The 27,379-nt window shown below is 41.9% G+C and overlaps 1 protein-coding gene across 2 annotated transcripts; it reads right to left on the reverse strand.

The window, feature by feature from the left end:
• Positions 1-1,940: 1,940 nt before the first annotated feature.
• Positions 1,941-24,642, reverse strand: cln3 (CLN3 lysosomal/endosomal transmembrane protein, battenin). Of its 2 annotated transcripts, none has more exons than XM_060902020.1 (15): positions 24,421-24,642; positions 24,293-24,329; positions 22,222-22,318; positions 21,918-21,995; positions 15,840-15,919; positions 13,743-13,828; positions 13,590-13,662; positions 10,847-10,990; positions 10,592-10,737; positions 8,939-8,991; positions 8,275-8,343; positions 7,992-8,047; positions 7,772-7,865; positions 3,613-3,753; positions 1,941-3,515 (listed from the first exon to the last, which is right to left on the reverse strand). In XM_060902020.1, the coding sequence occupies exons 1-15, from the start codon at positions 24,467-24,469 to the stop codon at positions 3,399-3,401; spliced, it is 1,320 nt and encodes a 439-aa protein (XP_060758003.1). In that variant the 5' UTR covers positions 24,470-24,642; the 3' UTR covers positions 1,941-3,398. The 2 variants fall into 2 exon arrangements, with proteins under 2 accessions (XP_060758003.1, XP_060758002.1); XM_060902019.1 differs by having other exon boundaries at positions 24,293-24,332.
• Positions 24,643-27,379: the final 2,737 nt, after the last annotated feature.

Below are 27,379 nucleotides of genomic sequence, written 5' to 3' on the forward strand. Positions count from 1 at the left end.
TGCGCATGCGGAACACTTTTAGGTCGCTTTTCGTTCATACTGAGGATCACATACAAGTCGCATATATTTGTTAATGTGAACGACCTCACAAAAAAATCGGAATTGAGCATTAAGCCTTGCAGTGTGAACGTAGCGAAAGTGACCGACATCTGCCAACGCTGTCAAAAGATGCGCGCGCCCTCTTTCGAATGCTGACATAATCAAGCTGGAAGTTGTGTTTGTTTTGATAGCAATCAGGAAAGTTTGAAAAAAAGTAGGCAGTAATCGTCATTTAAACTCGTTTTTGTGGAATATTTCGTTTGGAAAAGTTTTCAAAATGACGGCACTGACACCTGGCTGACACTTCACGTTTCGATGTCTCGCACAAGTCTCGTGAAGATTGCGCGGATAAGCGACGCCTGCCGTGGACCAAATGAACTAAATTCAACACGGCTAAAAACCGAATAGGCCGATAAGTATAATATTTAATTCCAATTAGTTGCCAATACGAGTCACGATATAAGGTTACTAAAACCAAAAACATAATTGAATAACATGTTAATTAAGAAATAAAGCAAGTTTAAAAATGACTTCAGTTCTCCTTTAATTCTGGTTTTAGTTCTACAGTAGACGAGTCACTTGAACCCTGATGCTCTACTTCCTTTACACCCAAATCAAAAGTTTCCATGAATTGGAGAAATGTTAACAAATAAATAAATACATTTTATGCCAGTTTTCAATCAAAAGGGTAAAAATCTGAATGAATCCTGGTCAATTTTGACGGCCTTCTGATTTGATAAAATCTGTGAAATTTGGTCATTGTGATATGTTTTGTTCTGTACTATCTCACAAAATTCTGTGGCTGGGAAGTTACTTAATTTGAGGGGATTCCCCGAGCAAATAATGTGCATGAAATTGCTCACTTCGCGCAGTCAAGCAGACAGAGGAAGTCCGTGTGTGTGCGCATGCGCAGGTTTACCTTTGAGCGTGCACTGACAGTTCCATCATTCTGTCGCTAAACGAACAGCTGAGCACCGATAATTATTAGTTTGGTCCTGCGTTTCCTTTCCTTCATATATAACATAACGTCTTTTCTTCTCGCTTTCTGTTACTGTAGTCGGTCTTTCATATTTCATTCGCACACTCACGTCCTCCATTTTTCCCTCCTGTTTCAAATTTGTATCCCACAATGCCTTGTGCGAACGGGGAAAGCCCACCACATGATGCAGTATCTTGAATTGGGTCATGGTGAAGCAGGAAAAAATAGCGGAGAATTTACGGCCATGTGGCCCTAAATTCATTAATTGTTCTATTTTTTTTAAAAAAAACTAATAAAATTTGATTCGAATTCAGAAGCTTTCGGTCCACTAAACAAAATAATTGGGTGTTGGAGAAAATTCTTTTTATGACCTATACTTAAAATCTGAAAGGCAGTCTAGCTTTAAATTGTTAATAATTTTTAAACTCAGAATGGCGGCAGCACAATTTGAATTAAAATAACTGAATTTACAAAAACAACTCAATTAGCTTTCAGCATTGTTCAACAAGAAAGGGGTTAGTGCAGCCCTCCCATGATGTTTATTATTATTATTATTATAGACTAAAATTATCTTGCTAAAACTAGCTCGTTGAGGACTACGTGGACAAGAACATTTAATAAGGCTTGTGTTCTAATGCCCTTAATTTCATATCGGTTTTTGTAAAACTCAGGCTGAGGAATCATTTAGAACAGCATTCAGGAAATTATCTCATCTCATTATCTCTAGCCGCTTTATCCTTCTACAGGGTCGCAGGCAAGCTGGAGCCTATCCCAGCTGACTACGGGCGAAAGGCGGGGTACACCCTGGACAAGTCGCCAGGTCATCACAGGGCTGACACATAGACACAGACAACCATTCACACTCACATTCACACCTACGGTCAATTTAGAGTCACCAGTTAACCTAACCTGCATGTCTTTGGACTGTGGGGGAAACCGGAGCACCCGGAGGAAACCCACGCGGACACGGGGAGAACATGCAAACTCCGCACAGAAAGGCCCTCGCCGGCCCCGGGTCTCGAACCCAGGACCTTCTTGCTGAGGCGACAGCGCTAACCACTACACCACCGTGCTGCCCGAAATTATTATTATTATTATTATTATTAATAACAGTCAGGCTAACAGTTAGCATTACCTCAGACAGAAATATGGAAACATCTAACAAGTACACAGTTTTTTTTTTTTACACTAAAGATTGTGTTTATATGAATCATGTTTAAAATTATGATTAAAATCAAAAGTGTATTTCTGAGCCAGAAAATAAGCCAAAGGAAAATAATGCATGAGCAAAATTCATGGTCAGTACATCGCCTTCATCATGGCTTTCACTCCAGTCAACTTCTCATTGCTTAAAGCTCGTGGTATACTTTAAACCAAACAGCGAAATAGTTATATGTACAGTTCAGCTTGATATGTACAGTTCTAAACCAGAAAAAAAAAAAAGTGTGCAATAATTTGACCTGGAAGTGTTGGTCATTAAGCTTAATAAACAAAAATGACTTCTGCACTATATATTTTATAAAATATCAGGTTTTGATTTGCAAAATGAACATCTCTGTCTGAAGCACTTGTGCCTCGATTACCACAGATGATTGATTTTTTTTTTTTGGATGATTTCAGTTTGATATGTTTGCCAGGTCTGCTTTAAAAGCAGCATAAAAAGACACCAGTACTCAAAACATGCCTCTTCCAAACTCTATACATTACCTTTTAAAGTCTAAGATAATGACTAGTCTTGTAAAGCGCACTGTAGCGTTCTCCATGGCTACGGTTCAGAATCTTGAGTAAAGCGACAGAAAATCGTTCACCCCATCACCAAGAAACTGTTAGCTCTCTCTTCCTTCAATCACAGTGACACTCGGCTATCGCAGGCGTTTGTGAGGTCATGTATGCAGAAACGGGTGGATAGCGCTTTCCTCAGAGTGTGTAATGCAGCCTGAGCTAAAGGAGATGCAGTTGGCTGGTTTCAGATTTCTCGGACGAACAAAATATGAACCTTTCCCTTCTGAGGTTGGTCGCTGGGTGGGAATTGTCAAAATGGGTTTTTTTGTGGCAAACATAACCTGGCAACCCCGCAATATTCTGAAGTCTGTTCACCTTAGTTGTGAACGTTGTAGAAAAATACACTAAAGATTGTTTTGAGTAAACTGACGAGTAGTTCTTCTTTTACTTCTTCCATTGTTCAAAGTATACCACCAACTTAAAGGCCTGAGCAAACTTAATATGGAGATGGAAAGCCCTTTGTGAGCCTACAAGCTCACATACCCACTAATTTGTTGATTTGCTTCTCAAAGTCCTCCATCTTGGAATGAATCAGCTTGAGTTGAACGTTGTCTCTACATGAAGTACGCCAAGACCTCCGTCCTTCCGTCTGTCTCCCTCACAGAGTGCAGAAGTAGTTGTGTATTGGAATGGCTGGTGCTGCAGACAAAGCGATGCCTATACTGTCTCCGACACTCGCTGCAGCCATCGCAAATTCCCTCTCACGGTCGCCAGTCTGGAACAAAACCCCACAACGTGTCTCTAAATAGTGCATGGTGCAAAAAAACAAAGCACCCTTCACTAGTCATGATAAACAAATTAAATGCACGCACCTTAACTCTGATTAAGTAGAAGATGTTCACGTAGGCGGCTCCGCCCAACAAACCTTCATACAGAACCATCACAAACACCAACCAAACATTTGGCCAGAACTGATAATACACCGAAAGAAGCAGCACAACTGCGTTCACACACTGAAACACACAAACAAGAGGTTATTTAATTAGTTTGAAACGTTTTCTGTTTAGATATACACACACATGTGCGCACACACACACCGGCCACTTTAATATGAACTTGTTCTTGATTCTAAGATTCCTGTTCTTGGCTGCAGGAGTGGAACCCAACGTGGTCTTTTGCTATTGCACACTGAGATGCTTTTCTGCTCACCGCAGTTGTTACGAGTTGCTATATCCGTCCTGGCCAAAAAGCTCGAACCAATCTGTCCATTTTCCTCTGACCTCTCTTATCAACAAGGCGTTTGTTTCCACCCACAGAACTGTCATTGCTCACTCAACTCAATATTTTTTGTTTTTCGCACCATTCTGTCTGTGTAAACTCTCGAGACTGTTGTGTGCGCAAACCCCAGGAGATCAGCAGGTTCTGAAATACTCAAACCAGTCCATTCCATCTGGCTCAAACCATGCCACAGTGAAAGTCAGTCACAGTTTGAGATCACAATTATTTTTCCCCATTCTGATGTTTGAAGTGAACATTAACTGAAGCTCTTGATTAGATGATCTGTATGATTAGATGCGTTGTGCTGCTGTGAAGGGATCGGCTGATTAGAGAACTGCATCAAACAACAGGTGGATGGGTGTTCCTAATAAAGTGGCCGATGAGTAATTATCTGGTAAATTATCGAGCTCGGACTTTGTGTTCTTCAAACTCAGGTGATTTCTAGATGCACTTAGGAAACGCTCGTTAGCCCTTTTTTTCATTATAGTATTTCTGATCAATCAGTGAAAAAGTTTTCCAGGGACGTTTACAGCCCGACATTTAACTCCAAGAAACCAAACAGACCAATTTCACTCGAACGGATTAGGGATGGCGAAAACTAAAAAAAATCTTGACCGACCACCGAGCCTCATTAGCCGGTTAAAGTCGGTTAACCTATGAGTTTAAACAGGGATGCAAACGGCACGCCTTTTTCACGGCTGAATCGTGCAGATCCGATTTTTTTTGGGGGGGGGGGCGTTGGAGTGTCTGAATAATTTCATCAGAGTAAATTCTGTATTAAAATTACTAAATAATTAATACATAATAATTAATAATTCATAATTTAATACAGAATTTACTCTGATGAAATTATTCAGACACTCCAACGCCCCCCCTAAAAAAAAAAAAAATCGGATCTGCGTGATTCAGCCGTGAAAAAGTCGGCATCTGCGCCTTTAGTTTGTGTGGAGAGATATGATCTGCAATAACATGCATTGTTGGCTACAGACCGAAACATACTTTCAGAATGCACTGGCCAAGGCAGGACTAAACTCCATGTGCCTTCTAATAATAATTAAAAAAAAAAAAACAGAATAGTAATTTGTAAGCTAAAAAGCCTGTGTCTACACTTTTTTCTTTCGCCGAGTGGCAGCTGTGTTCAACTGGGGCGGGACATGACTGAATGGGTATTTCTGATTTGTCAGCTGTCTTTAACTGGGGCGGGAGGGCAGGACATGACTGAATGGGTGTTTCTGATTTGTCAGCTGTCGTCCTTACACCGCATGGCATGCCCCATGCGTTTACAACACAGAATTCCAGGTTCTCCGCTCCAAAATCGGCAGCTTCAAAACGATTGATTTTTTTTTTTTAACCGACAACCAAAAAAAAATTAACTGGTTGACATTGATTCGGTCAACCACCGGTCAAACGGTCATCGGTTAACATCCCTAGAACGAATAGGTGTGAAAGTATCCTTAAAGCCTTTTAAAGGAGAACTGAAGTCATTTTTAAACTTTCTTTATTTCATAATTAACGCGTTATTCAATTACGTTTTCGGTTTTAGTAACCTTATATTGTGACTCGTATTGGCAACTAATTGCAATTAAATATTATAATTATCGGCCTATTCGGTTTTTAGCCATCTTGAATTTAGTTCGTTTGGTTCACGGCAGGCGTTGCTTATCCGCGCGATCTTCACGAGACTTGTGCGAGACTTCGAAGCGTGAAGTGTCAGCCAGGTGTCAGTGCCGCCATTTTGAAAACTTTTCCAAACGAAATATTGCACAAAAATGAGTTTAAATAACATAAACCATCAGCCTCTCCTCATTAATAACGTGTGTGTGGAAACAGTGAACTCATTCAAACTTCTGGGCATCCACATCACAGACAACATAACATGGTCACTAAACACACACGCAACTGTAAAGAAAGCTCAACAACGTCTTCACTTCCTGAGAGTACTCAGGAAAAACGATCTGTGTCAGAAGCTGTTGGTGTCTTTCTACAGGTCAACAATAGAAAGCATCCTGACATACTGCATCTCTGTGTGGTTCGCAGGGTGCTCTGCTGCTGATAAGAAAGCTCTGGAGAGAATCATAAAGGTAGCGGAGAAAATCATCGGCTGCCCCCTTCCCTCTCTGTCAGACATCGCACACTCCCGTATTCTCTCCAGAGCACGAACTATCATTGAGGACAATTCTCACCCAGGTCACCATCTGTTTGAACTGTTGCCCTCTGGCAGGCGTTATAGGTCCATCAAATCCAGAACCACTAGATTTATAAACAGTTTCTTCCCATATGCCATAACATACCTAAACAGACAGAAATGACAACTGCCTAAGCCACCCTCTCACTTATCAACTCTTCATGTTGTACTTTTTATTCTTGGTTGCATTCTGTATAGATGTTGTTGTTTTTCATGTTTTATTGTTCTATTTATTTTATTATTTATTGATGGTATTGAGTACCGAGTTGGAGTAGCAGCATAATTTCGTTGCACTTGACGTATAATGACAATAAAGGCACTGAATTGAATTAAATGACGATTACTGCGTACTTTTTTCAAACTTTCCCGATTGCTGTCAAAACAAACACAACTTCCAGCTTGATTACGTCAGCATTCGAAAGAGGGCACGCGCGTCTTTTGACAAAGCTGGCAGATGTTGGTCGCTTTGATTTCCGCTGTACGTTTTACTTCCGTCCTATGATGTCTTGCACAGGTCTCAAAGAATCTCGTTTATGGCCGTTGCTTTGACATATGGACTGATATATCTCATCTCATCTCATTATCTCTAGCCGCTTTATCCTTCTACAGGGTCGCAGGCAAGCTGGAGCCTATCCCAGCTGACTACGGGCGAAAGGCGGGGTACACCCTGGACAAGTCGCCAGGTCATCACAGGGCTGACACATAGACACAGACAACCATTCACACTCACATTCACACCTACGGTCAATTTAGAGTCACCAGTTAACCTAACCTGCATGTCTTTGGACTGTGGGGGAAACCGGAGCACCCGGAGGAAACCCACGCGGACACGGGGAGAACATGCAAACTCCACACAGAAAGGCCCTCGCCGGCCACGGGGCTCGAACCCAGACCTTCTTGCTGTGAGGCGACAGCGCTAACCACTACACCACCGTGCCGCCTGCAGACTGATATATTACAGAGCATATTTCAAACACTCATAACTTGCTCTAGCAGTGACAACAGCGATCAAAAATGCGTTCCTATATTTAATAAAATGAGATAAATAGAATTTTGATGATAAAAAATTTGCCTTCAGTTCTCCTTTAACTAGCCAAGCCTGTTCAAATGCATCATAGACTCCTGAAAACGATGGATCTAACATTTGCAGTCTTTTCTACTTCGAAGCTCAGCCCAGAAATGCTTTTCCTTACACTTCTTATACAGCGCATTAACTGGTTCATGTTCTGCGTTTCTTCTCCTCTCATGTTTGTCTTTATTGCGTGTTAACCCCGTATTAACAAGCTGCAAAAGGACTTAAAAATAAAAGAACTTATTCAATTGAGCGATTTTAACTCCAGACTGAGAGCACTTGAGACGGCGTCCCTGATTTGTAACTGTTTTAAATGATTTTTTTCTTTTTTCTTTAGACTTTTGTAAATTGTAATTTTAATTTTGTAACCTGTGCTGCCTCTTGGCCAGGACGCCCTTGTAAAAGAGATTATTAATCTCAATGGGTCTTCTTTCCTGGTAAAATAAAGGTTTAATAATAATAATAAAAATTGATCTAGTGTAAACTTTTAACACACCTGCAACAGCGGAAACACCCAGATTCTCCTGATCTTAAGGCAGTAGAGAGAGCTGCGGGATATGAACACACCAATCTGGTACAGAGTCTGATACCTGAAACAAATACATCGTTAACAATCACTCAGGTATACGCAAGAAAGGGGAAAAAAAACAACAATATATTCTGGGGTGTTTTCTGTGTTTTAGACAGTGGGAGCAGAGTGAAAAACTGAATCCTACCAACGATATTGTTCTGCGTGAGACAAACTGGAAGCAGGGAAGAAGAGCAACTCCAACTAGAGAGAGAGAGAGAGAGCGCGCGAATGAAAAAGGAGACAAAAGAAAATGAGAAAAAAAATTACTCTTAATATCAAGGCTTTTCGTGGTTCCTGATGGGATTGAAAGGAAAGTATAGATTAATTTCCACCACATAAAAACATGATGCTAATATTCTACAACTAGTTTCTTGCTTTTTTTTTTTTAATAATTCAGTACCTCGGTGAGAATGCATTCAGGCACTTACTAATCCCTGGTTGATGAAATATTCAGCAAAGTACACCACACAGAGAGGTACTGTATACTTTAGCAGATCCTGAAAGAGTGAAGAAAAACAAACTAAAATCAAAAACCACACCCACACCCGTGCGAAGTCAAGCTCGTGCAAGACTGGCTGCATTCTGACTCATCTCATCTCATTACCTCTAGCTGCTTTATCCTGTTCTACAGGGTCGCAGGCAAGCTGGAGCCTATCCCAGCTGACTACGGGCGAAAGGCAGGGTTCACCCTGGACAAGTCGCCAGGTCATCACAGGGCTGACACATAGACACAGACAACCATTCACACTCACATTCACACCTACGGTCAATTTAGAGTCACCAGTTAACCTAACCTGCATGTCTTTGGACTGTGGGGGAAACCGGAGCACCCGGAGGAAACCCACGCGGACACGGGGAGAACATGCAAAGTCCGCACAGAAAGGCCCTCGCCGGCCACGGGGCTCGAACCCAGGACCTTCTTGCTGTGAGGCGGCAGCGCTAACCACTACACCACCGTGCCGCCTGCATTCTGACTGATTACAGAAATTCATACACTAATACCAAGACCAAATACAAATGCACCCACAGGCAAACATAAGCAGTAAGCACTGGCATGTGCGCGCGCGCGCACACAAAAAAAACAAAACTCACCTTCAGGATGTCTAGTTTGTCTGAGAAGGTCAGGGGTCCAGTACGTTGGTCCTCTGTCAGGAAGGAGAAAGCATTTCCAGCACATTTATCTCAACAATTTACCATGAAAATCACATTATACACAAACACATTACACTCTTACAGTGCAAACGACATTCTCCTAAACAAACGCAGATTATTCTATCCACATTCCACTGGATATGAGCAATCGCATGCTCTGATTGGCTACTCTACTATTAGGATATCAGCTCATATACCATGAGTAGAGAAAAACAAAATGGCAGCGCATGTTGCTGAACCAACCGAGAATGAAATAAAAACTCTACTCGAAAACAAAACCCTAAAAATACAAAACAAACAAGAAGACAGTCATCTATATCCCCCGCCCGATATACCAACGAGATACCAAGTTTCAAGATATTATTTGTCACATTTTTCAAGTTCTGTTGCAGGAAACCAACCCTACCTCTTTACACTGACCTTAGCAGCCCATGGCATAAACCCACTGGACCTTTGGTCCAGCTGAGCTAAAAATTACAATTTCTCACATTTCTTATTATCAAAAGGCACGTATACATTACTTAATCAACACATATACCGACTTTCAAGACCATACCACTCATAGTTTTCAAGTTCTGCTCCGAAAACAAAACCTAAGACTAACCTGAGACCAAGTCTGAAGTTGTTTCCATGGAAACATGAAAAATTTAAATTTCTCAAATTTCTTAGTATGAAAAGGCACATCTACATCACCTTGTTAACATGTATACCAAGTTTCAAATCCGTATCATGAATAGTTTTGGATACATGTTCCGGAAACAAATATTGCTCTTAGAAACGAAGTCAAAATCTAATTTTTATTTTTATAAAAATTTGAAAAATCCTTTTTTAAAAAAAAAAAAAATCCAAAATAGTAAAAGGCACCAGTTCACACGGTATACAAAGTTTCATGAAGATATCTTCAGTAGTTTTAAAGATATGGCCCGGAAACGAAAATGTGACCGGACAGATAGCCGGATGGACGGAACCCGTTTCTATATCCGCCACCAAACTTAGTTTGGGCAGGAGATTAAAAAAAAAAACCAACAACAAAAGATGGAATGAAAGTATTTGATGGCAAGAATTTTTTTTTTTAATTTTCAAGCATTATTATTAACACATTTTTCACAAATTGCTCCTGTAATTTCACCAGTTTGTTTACATCCTTCATCTTTAAGCATTAAAATTTGTTGAATTTTTTTAGACTGGTTCAAGAGCTCAAAGAATTTTGAAAATTACAGAACTGAAATGTCCAAGGAAGAATTAAATAAATGTCTAAAGCTATTCTATACCTCGGCACGACAGCAAGACAGCACTTTCTCCAAAAAAAAGCAACACTAAAGTCAAGCCGTGCAGCCATCGATAGGTTTTTAAGAAGTCCTCCTAAGCGGAAATGATTTTGTCAGGCGTTTTGTATAAAAGTTTTTATTTATCGAATTTGCAAAAAAATAAAAATGCTCCGTTTCTCAAAATCCAGTGAATGTAGATAGAATAAAACAGTTCTTCCACTCAATCTCATCATACATGGCTTATAGCCAACTCGGCGCTATGCAACTCATCGGCGATCAGCTCATGTACGACTCGATTTCGTGGAATAACTGTTAAACATCCCACCTCTCCTTTTCTCATCTTGAACAAAGTCTTCATCATTATCGTTGTCTATTAAGGGGCGCCGTTCCTGAATGTCTCCCCCAGAGGAAAATCCAGACCCGGATCTCCACTGTGGGAACGATGGAGGGAAGGAGAGAAGGACAAAGTAACTGGAAAGAAAGAAAAGAGAAAGGGTGTGAGGCAGCAGGGTCCTGATTAGCACGTGATGTGATGTGATGTGATGTGATGCTAGTGGAACGTTGGAAGACTTGCTCTGACCTTATTAGCAGAATGGCAGGGATGATCAGCATGATCAGCAGCGTAACTCGGGGTGAAAGTCCAGCTTGTGTAAAAGCAGAATAAAGTAACGCACCAGCGACTCCTGCTCCTCCTGTACCTGATCCCCATCCGCTCAGCACATCACTGACAGAGAGATAGAGAAAATTAAAAAAAAAAAAAAGGAGAGAGAGAGAGGTCACAAGATGCTCCACAAGTACAACTTTTGGCTTTTTCACTGGCCACCAGATCAGGAAACAATGCTCCTCAGGACTGTTTTACTCCTGATCAGATCAGTTACCCATGCTGCATCATGTTTTATCAGCATCCGTTTGTTTTTTGTCTGTTTCAACAAACTGAATATCAGATTCATTTATCTAATTCATGTTCACCCAACTCCAGCCTCCACCACAACGGACTCAAACGGCACCTTCAAATTAACTGCTAATCCTAGGGGTTCACATACTTCTGCCGCTCACTAATATTCAATACTGGATCGTTTCCCTTAATACATAAATTACCAAGTATAATATTTCTGTCTCATTTGTTTAACTGGATTCTCTTTGTCTACTTTTAGGACTTGCAGGGTTTCCCCTAAAGCGTCATAACGTCGCGGCCCCGCTACGCTTAATTTATTGACCGATACGCTTAGTGACATGCTGCTACCCATTAAACCACCGCTGCTGCGACGTTTACGATTTAAGCCTATGGTATAAAGCTAGAATCAACAACTCATGTGTTTTGTAGCCTTTGAGCAGGTTATCAATGCAGTCCATGCAAACCCATGGCCCTGAACTTGACCCAAGTTCACAGCTGATGTCAGAGAAGGGTATTTTGTGTTGACTGGACGAACGATGCGCAATTAATATTCATAGGTAACTTGTGCAAAAATGGCAGAGCCTTCAAGCCAGGTACGAGTGAACAAAATGCCAATGGGTTGTAGCTTAATTACGAAGTTTTTCGCAAAGAAAACAACTCGGCAACAGTTGAGAGACCGCAGCGGCCAGTTCGCTGCATGTTGCTGACCGGCTCGAGTCTGACAGCGAGAGTATTTAGTCATCCGGACTATTGCCAAAATTTAACGATCAGTATTTTGAACAACTTGTGCTATGTTGCATCACCATTCATTTCGTTTGATGTGAAATAAACTGCCGTCTCCTTTGGAACATGATACTGCTTGTGAAATGCAAGTGGGTATTGGATTGACTGGTTTTTTTTCTGTTTTTAGGGTGGGAATGCAGTAAAATTATAAGTATAGCTTTTCCTCCCTGCCAACATGCTGAACTGGTAAAAATCAGCTCTAGATGTCTCCAGAAGCCACAAAATTAACCTTAGATTTAAAAAATTCACAGGGGAGCATGTCCCAACTTACACACCGCCAAAACTGACATGTTCTGTCCCTGGGGGGGTAGGGGGAGACGGGACACACACACACACACACACACACACACACACACACACACACACACAACTCTTTCCAGTTTTTCTCGATGAAACTCTGACTTTTTATCTGCTGATTATCTTCCGATACTATGAAGTTATAACGAGGTTTCTTTTATTTCGTTTCTGGCTCTGATTGGTTCTGAAGTTTATCAAGAAGTAGAACGGGTAATCGAACTTGATCAGGATAAGTGCTGATTGGTTACGAAGTTTCGCTATTGTTACACTCATTCTTACAACACGATGACATTGTGACTTTGCCACTCGTTCTGGTGTACCTTTGATAACGCGAGATCAACTGTTCGTATCGTGAGATCACGATTCGCTGCTCTGGTGATTGTAATGCTTATGCGTATACGCAGTGCGCTATTGTTACACTCGTTCTTACAACACGATGACATAGTGGCTCCGCCTCTACGAGGCAGTAGCCACAAAAATCCGATGATGTTTTGGGTCATATTTAGGCAGAAATATAGAAGATTCTGAAGGGTTCACAAACTTTCTAGCACATATAGTAAACATGCATGTGCACTGTACAAAAGTCTGTGGAATATCCATCAGATAAAAACTTCTAGCACACACAAAAGTGTCGCAAGTTCTCCCTTCCTTTAAAATTCTTCAACACTGCCCAGCTGACATGCAAAGCTTGATTCAGATCGCCTTTTGAACCGATTCAGAAAATGATTCCTTCGTGATTCAGACTTAAGAAGCTGAATGTCTGAGCATGTTTAGGCAATGAGACCAGAAACACCTCCAAAGAATTATAACGGAACTCATCTCATCTCATTATCTCTAGCCGCTTTATCCGGTTCTACAGGGTCGCAGGCAAGCTGGAGCCTATCCCAGCTGACTACGGGCGAAAGGCGGGGTACACCCTGGACAAGTCGCCAGGTCATCACAGGGCTGACACATAGACACAGACAACCATTCACACTCACATTCACACCTACGGTCAATTTAGAGTCACCAGTTAACCTAACCTGCATGTCTTTGGACTGTGGGGGAAACCGGAGCACCCGGAGGAAACCCATGCGGACACGGGGAGAACATGCAAACTCCGCACAGAAAGGCCCTCGCCGGCCACGGGGCTCAAACCCGGACCTTCTTGCTGTGAGGCGACAGTGCTAACCACTACACCACCGTGCCACCTATAACGGAACTGTTTTAACAAAATAAATATCCTTGTTCCATTTTACTCGGTTCAAAAAGCCAGTGGATGCCGACAGGAAACTCCTACGGGCTGATCGAAAACATTTTTAATTTCTGTTGGTTTTGCTGAGTAATGCATTTCTTTAGTGGGACGTACCTGCTGAAATAGACCGTGAGGGAGAGGAAGGAGAGCTCGCCCAGTCCTGAACTCACACTGGCAAAGATCACGCCTACAAACACAACCAGTAACACGTCACTCAGCACAGATATGTACAAAAGAAACACACACATACAGAGATATGCACATTACCGATTATGCTCATCCACACAGCTGTAGAAAATGACACCATGAAGAAGCTCATCATTGCCGTGGCGACACACACCAGAACACGGAAACTGTCAATCAAAAGTACAAGGAGATGGAATCGAGGAGTTTATACGTCCACACACAGCAATAACAAAAGTCAGTAGCATACAAAGCGTCCCACTTGTGTTCATTTACTATTGATTTACTGTAATGTGCAGCCAAATCCTAATATAACAGAGTAGATTATAGATTTTAGAATTCCTAGCTGCCCGAGAGACCAGTTACAACTACAGTGGTGCTTGAAAGTTTGTGAACCCTTTAGAATTTTCTATATTTCTGCATAAATATGACCTAAAACATCATCAGATTTTCACACAAGTCCTAAAAGTAGATAAAGAGAACCCAGTTAAACAAATGAGACAAAAATATTCTACTTGGTCATTTATTTATTGAGGAAAATGATCCAATATTATATATCTGTGAGTGGCAAAAGTATGTGAACCTCTAGGATTAGCAGTTAATTTGAAGGTGAAATTAGAGTCAGGTGTTTTCAATCAATGGGATGACAATCAGGTGTGAGTGGGCACCCTGTTTTATTTAAAGAACAGGGATCTATCAAAGTCTGATCTTCACAACACATGTTTGTGGAAGTGTATCATGGCACAAAAAAAAAGGAGATTTCTGAGGACCTCAGAAAAAGCATTGTTGATGCTGCTCAGGCTGGAAAAGGTTACAAAACCATCTCTAAAGAGTTTGGACTCCACCAATCTACAGTCAGACAGATTGTGTACAAATGGAGGAAATTCAAGACCATTATTACCCTCCCCAGGAGTGGTCGACCAACAAAGATCACTCCAAGAGCAAGGCGTGTAATAGTCGGCGAAGTCACAAAGGACCCCAGGGTAACTTCTAAGCAACTGAAGGCCTTTCTCACATTGGCTAATGTTAATGTTCATGAGTCCACCATCAGGAGAACACTGAACAACAATGGTGTGCATGGCAGGGTTGCAAGGAGAAAGCCACTGCTCTCCAAAAAGAACATTGCTGCGCGTCTGCAGTTTGTTAAAGATCACGTGGACAAGCCAGAAGGCTATTGGAAAAATGTTTTGTGGACGGATGAGACCAAAATAGAACTTTTTGGTTTAAATGAGAAACGGTATGTTTGGAGAAAGGAAAACACTGCATTCCAGCATAAGAACCTTATCCCATCTGTGAAACATGGTGGTGGTAGTATCATGGTTTGGGCCTGTTTTGCTGCATCTGGGCCAGGACGGCTTGCCATCATTGATGGAACAATGAATTCTGAATTATACCAGCGAATTCTAAAGGAAAATGTCAGGACATCTGTCCATGAACTGAATCTCAAGAGAAGGTGGGTCATGCAGGAAGACAACGACCCTAAGCACACAAGTCGTTCTACCAAAGAATGGTTAAAGAAGAATAAAGTTAATGTTTTGGAATGGCCAAGTCAAAGTCCTGACCTTAATCTGATCGAAATGTTGTGGAAGGACCTGAAGCGAGCAGTTCATGAGAGGAAACCCACCAACATCCCAGAGTTGAAGCTGTTTTGTACAGAGGAACGGGCTAAAATTCCTCCAAGCCGGTGTGCAGGACTGATCAACAGTTACCGGAAACGTTTAGTTGCAGTTATTGCTGCACAAGGGGGTCACACCAGATACTGAAAGCAAAGGTTCACATACTTTTGCCACTCACAGATATGTAATATTGGATCATTTTCCTCAATAAATAAATGACCAAGTCTAATATTTTTGTCTCATTTGTTTAACTGGGTTCTCTTTATCTACTTTTAGGACTTGTGTGAAAATCTGATGATGTTTTAGGTCATATTTATGGAGAAATATAGAAAATTCTAAAGGGTTCACAAACTTTCAAGCACCACTGTAAAACGAAGAGCTTATCGAACAAACAAAAGCCTGAAAAAATAAAAGAAACTAGTGAGCACTGCTGCATGCCAATGTTGCCAATGATATTTGATAAACTGTTATATCAGCAAAGGTGTAAAAATGACAAACTGCATTTCTAAATGATGTCCACGGACAGTGTGTGTGTGTGTGTGTGTGTGTGTGTGGAAGGCAGTACCCATAAGGCACTTTGTGTATGAAAAACGGCGCTGTCGATTTGATCAGTAGAGTGGGTAAAATGTCAGCCAGAAGAACAGCCTGCAAACAAAGAAATAATTAATACAACAAAACAAGGACAGTCACGAACCTATGAAGCAAACACATTAGTGGTGAAATGCAGCACAGAAAAACATCTTGTGATTGATAAATAACTGATAAGTGACAGAGATGGAGTGACAGATTTAAAGGTTTCTGTGGACTGATGTGGATTCAACAACGCCAGCAAACAGTGGACCTGCAGTGTGGGAAATAAAGCCGGCCTGGCGGACATTGACCGGTAATTTTCGCATTTGTCCGTCTGTATTTCAAAAGCATCAAACTGGATGGCCCATGAAAAATTGTAAAGATATGGGTCTAATCTACTTCTAATTTTCTTCCAAATGTTACATGGGGCGAATACATTATGTCGTAACACGGCCTGTGATTGGCCGACCGCAGACGCCCTCGATGAATGACTCAATGTAAAGGCCAATTTATGCTGACAACGCAGTCCTCGCAGATGGCGTCGCAGATGGCGTCTACGAAGCCCCCCCCTTCGCAGACGCTCTGCACGCACCTCCCAAAAATTGTGACCACCACAGACAGCCTCGCAGACAGCATCGCAGACAAGAGGGCTCTGATTGGTCCACTCTACATCCGCTGTACACGCACTTCCGCTTCCCTACTTTCCCGGTTTGGTTTGTTTTCACGACCGCCATTTTTAAAAACACGAGCGAAGATGGAGCAGCACAAAGAGCGGTTGATCGAGGAAGCACGTACATCTATACGACTCCAGTTCTAGTCATTATAAGTAACCGGAGGATAAACACTCCACTAACCACACCCACCAACTACTCCTAGCGATTTCGCGACTTCGCACCCCCTTGCGTTGTGGCGGTGAATAACATCGCGCACGCCTATTACTCCCCGCTCAACGATAAATTACAACTGTCTGCGAAAAGCTATCTGCGAAAGCCTTGTCGCAAGAGCATGCAGAGGCCTTAAGGCCAATTTATGCTGACAACGCAGTCCTCGCAGATAGTGTCGCAGATGGCATCTGCGAAGCCCCTCCCCCTTCGCAGACGCTCTGCACGCACCTCCCAAAAATTGTGACCACCGCAGACAGCCTCGCAGACAAGAGGGCTCTGATTGGTCCACTCTACATCCGCTGTACACGCACTTCCGCTTCCCTACTTTCCCGGTTTGTTTTGTTTTCATGACCGCCATTTTTAAAAACACGAGCGAAGATGGAGCAGCACGAAGAGCGGTTGATCAAGGAAGTGAGGAAGTACGTGCATCTATACGACTCCAGTTCTAGTCATTATAAGTAACCGGAGGATAAACACTCCACTAACCACACCCACCAACTACTCCTTGCGATTTCGCGCCCCCTTGCATTGTGGCGGTGAATAACATCGCGCACGCCTATTACTCCCCGCTCAACGATAAATTACAACTGTCTGCGAAAAGCTATCTGCGAAAGCCTTGTCGCAAGAGCATGCAGAGGCTTAACGTTAAGAGAAAAATAGACGACTACAGGTTTTGGACCCTGACAAAGCTCCCCCCCATCATATTTTAACATATGCTTTGTAGGATGTAGATTTATATTTTAATAGAGTTTTTATTTTCTTCTATTTTCTAGGTTCTAGTCCAGCAGATTTTAGTCTGAATGCCAAATGACATCACAGTGTCTAGTTTTGAGTCGTTTTAAAAGTCATATTGTTCCAAAGTTACTTGGAATCTCGTCCTCAAAATTTTAACTCTTATGTAGGAAGAGTTGTGTTGTTAATTACTAAATTTCTTATAGACTTATTATAAACATAGTATAAAAATAGTCATTGTTGACATAATGTTGCATGAGTGTTATAATAGTACCTATACAGTTGTGATCAGAAGTTTACATACAGCAACATGAATGTCACCTTGGTTATGAATGTCATGGCAATATTGGGGCTTTCAGTCATTTCTTTGAACTGTTCTTTTTCTGTCTCAGAATGATTGTACAGCATACAGCTTTAATTAAAAAAAAAAACCACTAAAATTTGGTGCACAAGTTTTAATTCTCTTTGGGTTTTCTGAAATCAACACAAGGTCAAAAATATATATACAGCACACCTAATATTTGGGTAAAATGTCTCTTCGCAAGATTCACCTTGACCAAACATTTTTGTTTACCATGAACAAACTTCTGGCAGAATTCTGGTTGGATCTTTCACGACTCTTCATGGTAGAATTCAATTAAATTTTTTTTTTCTTGGCATGGACTCTACTTCTAAGCATGGTCCATATATTTTCAATAGGGTTGAAGTCAGGACTTGTTTTAAGCTTCATGTTAGCCTGCTTTTAGCCAAAGCCTCCACAACCAGCTTTGATGCGTGTTTGGGTTCATTGTCCTATTGTAAGTTTCAAGTCGTGTTCAAGTTTCTGATGGTTTATGCTGAAGAATTCTGAGGTAGTCCACCTTCTTCCATCCACTTTGTGCAATGAACCAGTTCCACTGGCAGCAAAACAGCCCCAGAGCATGATTATGCTACCACCACCACCAGCTGGTACAGTGTCCCTCTGTACATGGTGGTCATTGTGACCAAACAACTCAAGCTTTGTCTCATCTGACCATACAGCTATCCTCCAGAAGGCTTTTTTCTTTGTCCATGTGGTCAGCTTCAAACTTTAGTTAAGTTTGAAGGTGTCAATTTTGGAGCAGGGGGTTATTTCTTGGATAGCAGCCTCTTAGTCCATGGTGATCTGAACTGTAGACAGTGATCCATCAGCTTCCAGTTCATGGCAGGGCTGTGCCATGGTGGTTCCCAGGTTGTTCCTGACCATCCAAACCAATTTCCTTTCAGCTGAGGGTGACAGTTTGGGTATTCTTGAAGCAAAGTGGCTTGGCAAAGCAACTACACCTCACAATAACTTGGAGGTAATTGTGTGAACTGATCTTGGAATTTAGAAATGGCTCCAAGAGACATTCCGAAGTTGTGTACATCTGTGATCCTCTTTCTCAGATCTGCACTGAGCTCCTTGGACTCTCCCATTTTACTGTGTGTTGGTCAATCCAGTGAGTGCTGTAAACAAACCCTTTTTATGAAGGCACAGAGAAGCTACCAGCTGTAGTCAATCATGATCACTAACAGGAAGTTAAGAGACCTTGGCCTTGACAAGATAAGAGACATTTTGGAAGTTTCAGCATCTCTAAATTAATAATCTAAGTGAGCGTATGTAAATTTTTGACACAGTATGTATAATTTTGACCCTGTGTTAATTTCAGAAAACCCGAAGAAAATTAAAACTTGTGCACCAAATTCTCATCTCATCTTATCTCATTATCTCAAGCCGCTTTATCCTTCTACAGGGTCGCAGGCAAGCTGGAGCCTATCCCAGCTAACTACGGGCGAAAGGCGGGGTACACCCTGGACAAGTCGCCAGGTCATCACAGGGCTGACACATAGACACAGACAACCATTCACACTCACATTCACACCTACGGTCAATTTAGAGTCACCAGTTAACCTAACCTGCATGTCTTTGGACTGTGGGGGAAACCGGAGCACCCGGAGGAAACCCACGCGGACACGGGGAGAACATGCAAACTCCACACAGAAAGGCCCTCGCCGGCCCCGGGGCTCGAACCCAGGACCTTCTTGCTGTGAGGCAACAGCGCTAACCACTACACCACTGTGCCGCCCCTGCACCAAATTCTAGTGGGGTTTTTTTTTAATTAAAGATGTACGCTGTACAATCATTCTGCCACAGAAAAAGAACAGTTCAAAGAAATTACTGAAAACCCAAATATTGCCATGACATTCATATCCAAGATGGCATTCATGTCACTGTATGTAAACTTCTGACCACAACTGTATATGAGTACCAGTACGTTGTAACCAACTGGAACATCCTTGGCCCCCCAGACTTTTTTCTAGACATGGAACTGACCTGTATGTGCTACTGTTTTCTTGGGTAGAACTTTAAGCATGTTTTTCTTGAATCTTCTGACTTTTTCTTGTAAATCAGACTCAATTTGCAGAGGTGGACAGTAACAAAGTACATTTACTTGAGTACTGTACTTAAGTACACTTTTTGAGTATCTGCACTTTACTTGAGTATTATTTTTTTTTAAACTTCTGACTTTAACTTCACTACATTTGAAAGACAAATATCATACTTTTTACTCCACTACATTTCTATCAAGGTCCTCGTTACTCGTTACTATGAAGCAGCTTTGAAAGTGGATGTTTTTTTCTTTTCTTTTCTAAAACGTGATTGGTTTTTTCGCAGGTGACACTGAGACACTATCAGTAATCACTAGGGTCACGTCACGTCCATAGACTGGATAAAATCAAGTTCAATGATTTCTCAACAGCGTTATTTAACACGATCAGTTGATGGCAGAATGGAAGGAGGCGGTTCTTCTGGAGAATGCACGCACCCATGGCCATACCGAGAACCCATGTTTCAGTTTTCTGAAAGGAATAAAGATTCATTTCGTTTTAAATGTTTGTCGAAAACGAACCACATCACGGCCTACAAAAATTCGCCATCCGACCTGTGGAAGCATATTGAGGAATATTAACGTTTTATTCCAAGAGAAAGCTTGTAACCAAGTTGTCTGTGCTTTTAGAGCTAGCGATAACGTTGCAATAGCTATGCAGTCTGGTTAGTCAAATGACTTTCTATGGATTTGCCCACCAAGTTGCCATAGCCTTGTTCACGGCTAACAATAACACATAGCTAGTTAACTTGGACGCTGTTAGTTAGCATGTAAAAATGGAGTTACGCTAACATGAATAACATTAACTAACCTGAAGTCTTTTCAGAAATACGTTTTAGCATAATCTTGCCAGGGCGGCACGGTGGTGTAGTGGTTAGCGCTGTCGCCTCACAGCAAGAAGGTCCTGGGTTCGAGCCCCGGGGCCGGCGAGGGCCTTTCTGTGTGGAGTTTGCATGTTCTCCCCGTGTCCGCGTGGGTTTCCTCCGGGTGCTCCGGTTTCCCCCACAGTCCAAAGACATGCAGGTTAGGTTAACTGGTGACTCTAAATTGACCGTAGGTGTGAATGTGAGTGTGAATGGTTGTCTGTGTCTATGTGTCAGCCCTGTGATGACCTGGCGACTTGTCCAGGGTGTACCCCGCCTTTCGCCCGTAGTCAGCTGGGATAGGCTCCGGCTTGCCTGCGACCCTGTAGAAGGATAAAGCGGCTAGAGATAATGAGATGAGATAATCTTGCCAAATAAACAATGTAGAAATCTTTCTTTTCTAGTAGCGTTAGCTACCCAATATGATTCTGAGTTTGAATAGAGTTTGCTAGCATGTCAGATGGAGGTACTAGTTAAACCACCATGATGGCACGGCATGCGTTCATTTTGTGAATTCACATTTCTGTCTTTGGTAACGGCATTAGGTTTTGTAAGCGTTGTGGCAATAATACAACAATGCGTTGACAGAAAATGTACTTTTAATACTTAAGTATTTTTAATAGCAAGTACTTCAGTACTTTAACTTAAGTAAAAATTTGACTGGACAACTTTCACTTGTATCGGCGTAACATTTGACCAGCGGGATCTGTACTTTGACTTAAGTAATGAAGTTGGGTACTTTGTCCACCCCTGGAAATTTGTAGTGTAATTAGCAACTAATGTCTAGTGTAATTTGGCCTTTGAAGATCACAAAAACGTGCCTGGAAATAGCTGAGAAGCCATCTCCAGGCATCCAAAGCCCTTCAGCTTCCAGGGCCCTAAGGTGGGCCCCGGACCCCCAGCTGCATTGTTCTGGGCTTTTGGCCCGTCATTTGGACTGTCTGAAATTTGGACCATCGGACAACATTTCAGACTCGTCTGTCCTTTGACAGTCTGTTTAAAATTCCTTATTTCCCACACTGGACCTGCAGATCAAACTGCCGATCACCGGACCAATCACAGATTGGAAAGAGGAAAGTGTTAAAAATCCCAATCTATTCTGAAACCACAGTATTTTTCTTACTTTTCTCAAAATGCCTTTTTTTTCCACTTAAAGTTTACCACCAGTTTAAATCAAAGTGCAGGAATCTGTGTGTTAAAGACTTACGGCAGTAGACACTGGGTTGCAGTCATAGCGGCTACTGTTGCTGCTGTTTCCGCTGCGCGAATGTAGGAGGCCTGGAGTCTACAAAACCAAAGAACATAAACTACACATCAATAAGGATACAAAATTTATTTTTCCAAGCTGGAAGTACATCACTTTCTGAGCAATGCTGCTTCAAATGTAGCGTTCTCAAGCAGATTAATTTCACGGTTCTCACATTGATAATCATAACAGCTCGGTTCACTGACATGGTAGAAAACAAACATGAAAATGAAGGGGGGGGGGACTTAAATAAATACATACATACCAGCACTGTTGCATTCTGAGATTCTTGTTGTTTTAAAATGTCATGAGCAGCACTCAGCATCACCACGTAAGCAAAGTTATTACACAGACCAAGCAACCTGGATTACAAGGGATAGACAACAAGAGAGAGTGTGTGAGTGCGCATGTGTGAGAGAGAAAACTTGACCCAATGTCCATATTTATTCTGTAGAACCTTTGAGCTTCTGCCACGAGCTGACAATTTACATCCAGGAATTATTTATGTATATACTAAAACAAGGATATAAACTAATTTACTTCTACTCAAATCATAGTGTCTGCGGTGTACTGTAGGGGTCCGTGGCATACCGTCGGGGTCCGTGCTGTATTATTTGGGTCTGCGGAGTACCGTAGGGGTCTGTGGAGTACTGTAGGGGTCTGTGCTGTATTATTTGGGTCTGCGGTGTACTGTAGGGATTTGTGCTGTTTTATTTGGGTCTGCGGCATACAGTAGGGGTCCGTGCTGTTTTATTTGGATCTGCAGAGTACCGTAGGGGTCCGTGCTGTTTTATTTGGATCTGTGGCATACCGTAGGGGTCTGTGCTGTATTATTTGGGTCTGCGGAGTGCTGTAGGGGTCTGTGCTGTATTATTTGGGTCTCCATAATACCATAGGGGTCCGTGCTGTATTATTTGGGTCTGTGGCATACCGTGGGGTCCATGCTGTATTATTTGGGTCTGCGGAGTACCGTAGGGTCTGCAGAGTACTGTAGGGGTCTGTGCTGTATTATTTGGGTCTGCAGAATACCATAGGGGTTCGTGCTGTATTATTTGGGTCTGTGGCATACCGTAGGGGTCCGTGCTGTATTATTTGGGTCTGCGGAGTACCGTAGGGGTCTGTGGCATACTGTAGGGGTCTGTGCCGTATTATTTGGGTCTACGGCATACCGTAGGGGTCCGTGCTGTATTATTTGGGTCTGCGGAGTACTGTAGGGGCCCGTGCTGTATTATTTGGGTCTGCTGAGTACTGTAGGGGTCCGTGCTGTATTATTTGGGTCTGTGGAGTACTTGAGGGGTCCGTGCAGTATTATTTGGATCTGTGGAGTACTGTAGGGGTCCGTGCTGTATTATTTGGGTCTGTGGAGTACTGGAGGGGTCAGTGCTGTATTATTTGGGTCTGTGGCGTACTGTAGAGGTCCGTGCTGTATTATTTGGGTCTGTGGCGTACTGTAGGGGTCCGTGCTGTATTATTTGGGTCTGTGGAGTACTGTAGGGGTCCGTGCTGTATTATTTGGGTCTGTGGAGTACTGTAGGGGTCCGTGCTGTATTATTTGGGTCTGTGGAGTACTGTAGGGGTCCGTGCTGTATTATTTGGGTCTGTGGAGTACTGTAGGGGTCCGTGCTGTATTATTTGGGTCTGTGGAGTACTGTAGGGGTCCGTGCTGTATTATTTGGGTCTGTGGAGTACTGTAGGGGTCCGTGCTGTATTATTTGGGTCTGTGGAGTACTGTAGGGGTCCGTGCTGTATTATTTGGATCTGTGGAGTACTGTAGGGGTCTGTGCTGTATTATTTGGGTCTGTGGCGTACTGTAGGGGTCCGTGCTGTATTATTTGGGTCTGTGGAGTACTGTAGGGGTCCGTGCTGTATTATTTGGATCTGTGGAGTACTGTAGGGGTCCGTGCTGTATTATTTGGGTCTGTGGAGTACTGTAGGGGTCCGTGCTGTATTATTTGGGTCTGTGGAGTACTGTAGGGGTCCGTGCTGTATTATTTGGGTCTGTGGCGTACTGTAGGGGTCCGTACTGTATTATTTGGGTCTGTGGCGTACTGTAGGGGTCCGTGCTGTATTATTTGGATCTGTGGCGTACTGTAGGGGTCCGTGCTGTATTATTTGGATCTGTGGAGTACTGTAGGGGTCCGTACTGTATTATTTGGATCTGTGGAGTACTGTAGGGGTCCGTGCTGTATTATTTGGATCTGTGGAGTACTGTAGGGGTCCGTACTGTATTATTTGGATCTGTGGAGTACTGTCTGAAAAGTAGGTCACTACTCTGGAAACCTGGATGTCTTTTTAAATCAGTTTATTTCGTGATACGACAAAAGGGACACACTCACCAAAACCCGCATTGATTCCTCCATCGCTGACAGCGGCCTACTGACAAAACACACACACACACACACACACAAAAAAAAAATAAAGTTTTGGACAAATGTAAAACACGCTAGTTTATTGAGTTACTTACGTTCAAAGTCAGTCGATATTTCATCACCAGCATTAACACTGTGATCCATAGTGAAGCCAAAAATCACACAAACATCACATAAGATCACACAAAGATCACATAAAACACAGATTTTTTTTGCAGCGAACCAATAACGAAAACAAACTTCTTTCTTCCAGATTCATGATCTCAAGTTTCGACTTGTCAGATGAAAGCTCAGCGTTTCATGTTTACCCTGACAACGCCCGCCTCCTGCGCTTTGATTGGCTAACAACTTGTACTCAGCAACACTGCACCAATCGTATCTGAGATTTATGAACAATTCGCCAATCATAGTGCAGGGGGTGTGACGAAAAGTAGGGAAAACAATGCAGCCATACTTCTGTGCAACAAGAAAATACTTCCCTACTAATCCGGAATAGGAGATAACTGTTCCGCATTTTCGAGTCCCGAAGTAGATGTCCCTCAACAGCAAAACTCTCACGCGTTGTTCATTTGGTTTGCAATTATGCTAAAGTACACTTTAATACAAGATGATCAAAGCCAGGCAAGTTTATTTATACAGCGCATTTCATACACAGTGGCAGCTCAATGTGCTTTACAGAGGTAAAAGCAAGACAGTAAACAATAGAAAATAAAATTACATAAAATAAAGGGGGAAGAAGAGAGAAAAAATAATAAGAATTAAACAATAGTAGAAATAAAATAATAAAATGAAGTAAAAGTTCAGTAAAAAACAGCAGAATAAAATAGAATAAAAGTTAAGTAAAGTTTAAAACATGCAGAGACTGTAAAAGTTAAGTAAAGTTTAAAACATGTAAAGATGACGATATTTATCAGTTAGCAGAAAGCATCTGAGAACAGCTTGGTCTTTAGTCTAGATTTGAAGCAGCCAACAGCAGGAGCATTTTTAATGTCCTCTGGCAGTTGGTTCCATAGCTGTACTGCATAGTAGCTAAAAGCTGCTTCACCATACTTTGTTTTAACAACAGGTTTTAACAGTAAATTTTGCTGCTGCGATCTGGTAGATCTGATTGGGTTAGGCCGCTGCAACATATCAGAGAGGTAATTGGGCCCTGTACCATTTAGAGATTTGTACACCAGCAGCAATGCTTTAAAGTCAATTCTGTAGCTTACTGGAAGCCAGTGAAGGGACCTTAGAATTGGAGTAATGCGCTCTGTTCTTTTTGTTCGTGTGAGAACCCTAGCCGCTGCATTTTGAACCAGCTGAAGTCGTTTGATGGTCTTTTTTGGCAGGCCTGTGAAAAGGCCATTGCAGTAATCAACCCTACTAGAGATGAAGGCATGTATAAGTTTTTCCAGATCATTTTTTGACACAAGTCCTCTTAGTTTGGAAATGTTTTTTAGGTGATAAAATGCCGATTTAGTGATTGCTTTCATGTGACTGTCAAAGTTTAGCTCGCTGTCAATGAAAACACCAAGATTTTTAACCGTATCTTTTGTTTTAATCCCCTTTGTGTCAAAAATAGTGGTAATCCTGAGTCTTTCATCTTTTTTCCCCAAATAGAATTACTTCTGTTTTATCTGTGTTCAGCTGAAGAAAATTTTGTGACATCCAGTTGTTGATTTGGTCGATACACTGGTAGAGACATTCAAGGGGGGCATAATCATTAGGTGATAGAGCAAAGTAAATTTGGGTGTCACCTGCATAGCAGTGATACAAAATTGAGTTGTTCTTGATAATTTGTCCAAGTGGGAGCATATAAAGGTTGAATAGTAATGGTCCAAGGATCGACCCTTGGGGGACACCACAGGTCAAGGACATTGATGTTGAGGTACAATTTCCCATGGTAACAAAGAAGCTTCTATCTTTTAAGTATGATTTTAACCAATTGATAACTTTACCAGTCAACCCAACCCAGTGTTCAAGTCGATATAGCACTATGTTGTGATCAACAGTATCAAAAGCTGCACTGAGGTCCAGTAACACCAGGACCGATGTTTTGCCTGCATCAGTATTAAGACGTATGTCATTTATAACTTTAATCAGTGCTGTTTCAGTGCTATGATTGGCATGAAATCCTGACTGAAAGTTATCAAAACAGCTGTTTGATATCAAGAAGGCAGTTAATTGATTGAAGATCATTTTTTCAAGGATTTTCCCGATGAATGGTAGATTTGATATTGGCCCGTAGTTGTTTAATACTGAAGCATCCAGATTATTCTTTTTAAGTAGGGGCTTTACAACGGCTTTTTTCAGGGACACAGGAACAATGCCAGTCTCTAGGGATGTGTGTGTGTATATGTATGTATGTATGTACAGTGGTGCTTGAAAGTTTGTGAACCCTTTAGAATTTTCTATATTTCTGCATAAATATGACCTAAAACATCATCAGATTTTCACACAAGTGAAAATTTCAAACAAATGAGACAAAAGTATTATACTTGGTCATTTATTTATTGAGGAAAATGATCCAATATTACATATCTGTGAGTGGCAAAAGTATGTGAACCTTTGCTTTCAATATCTGGTGTGACCCCCTTGTGCAGCAATAACTACAACTAAATGTTTGCGGTAACTGTTGATCAGTCCTGCACACCGGCTTGGAGGAATTTTAGCCCATTGCTCTGTACAGAAAAGCTTCAACTCTGGGATGTTGGTTGGTTTCCTCACATGAACTGCTCGCTTCAGGTCCTTCCACAACATTTCGATTGGATTAAGATCAGGACTTTGATTTGGCCATTCCAAAACATTAACTTTATTCTTCTTTAACCATTCTTTGGTAGAACGACTTGTGTGTTTAGGGTCGTTGTCTTGCTGCATGACCCACCTTCTCTTGAGATTCAGTTCATGGACAGATGTCCTGACATTTTCCTTTAGAATTCATTGTTCCATCAATGATGACAAGCCGTCCTGGCCCAGATGCAGCAAAACAGGCCCAAACCATGATACTACCACCATCATGTTTCACAGATGGGATGAGGTTCTTATGCTGGAATGCAGTGTTTTTCCTTTCTC

The sequence above is a fragment of the Neoarius graeffei genome, chromosome 20, assembly GCF_027579695.1.
Source record: "Neoarius graeffei isolate fNeoGra1 chromosome 20, fNeoGra1.pri, whole genome shotgun sequence".
In the NCBI taxonomy this organism is placed as follows: Eukaryota; Metazoa; Chordata; class Actinopteri; order Siluriformes; family Ariidae; genus Neoarius; species Neoarius graeffei.

What these genes read in the sequence shown, in the direction of transcription:
- cln3 (XM_060902019.1), bottom strand. Translation starts at nt 24,469, where the DNA reads ATGGATCACAGTGTTAATGCTGGTGATGAAATATCGACTGACTTTGAA. An exon ending in ATTTCATCAACCAGGGATTA is followed by an intron (nt 8,048 to 8,274) that starts GTAAGTGCCTGA and finishes CTCTCTCTCTAG; the next exon opens with TTGGAGTTGCTCTTCTTCCC. An exon ending in GGGTGTTTCCGCTGTTGCAG is followed by an intron (nt 3,754 to 7,771) that starts GTGTGTTAAAAG and finishes TGTGTGTTTCAG; the next exon opens with TGTGTGAACGCAGTTGTGCT.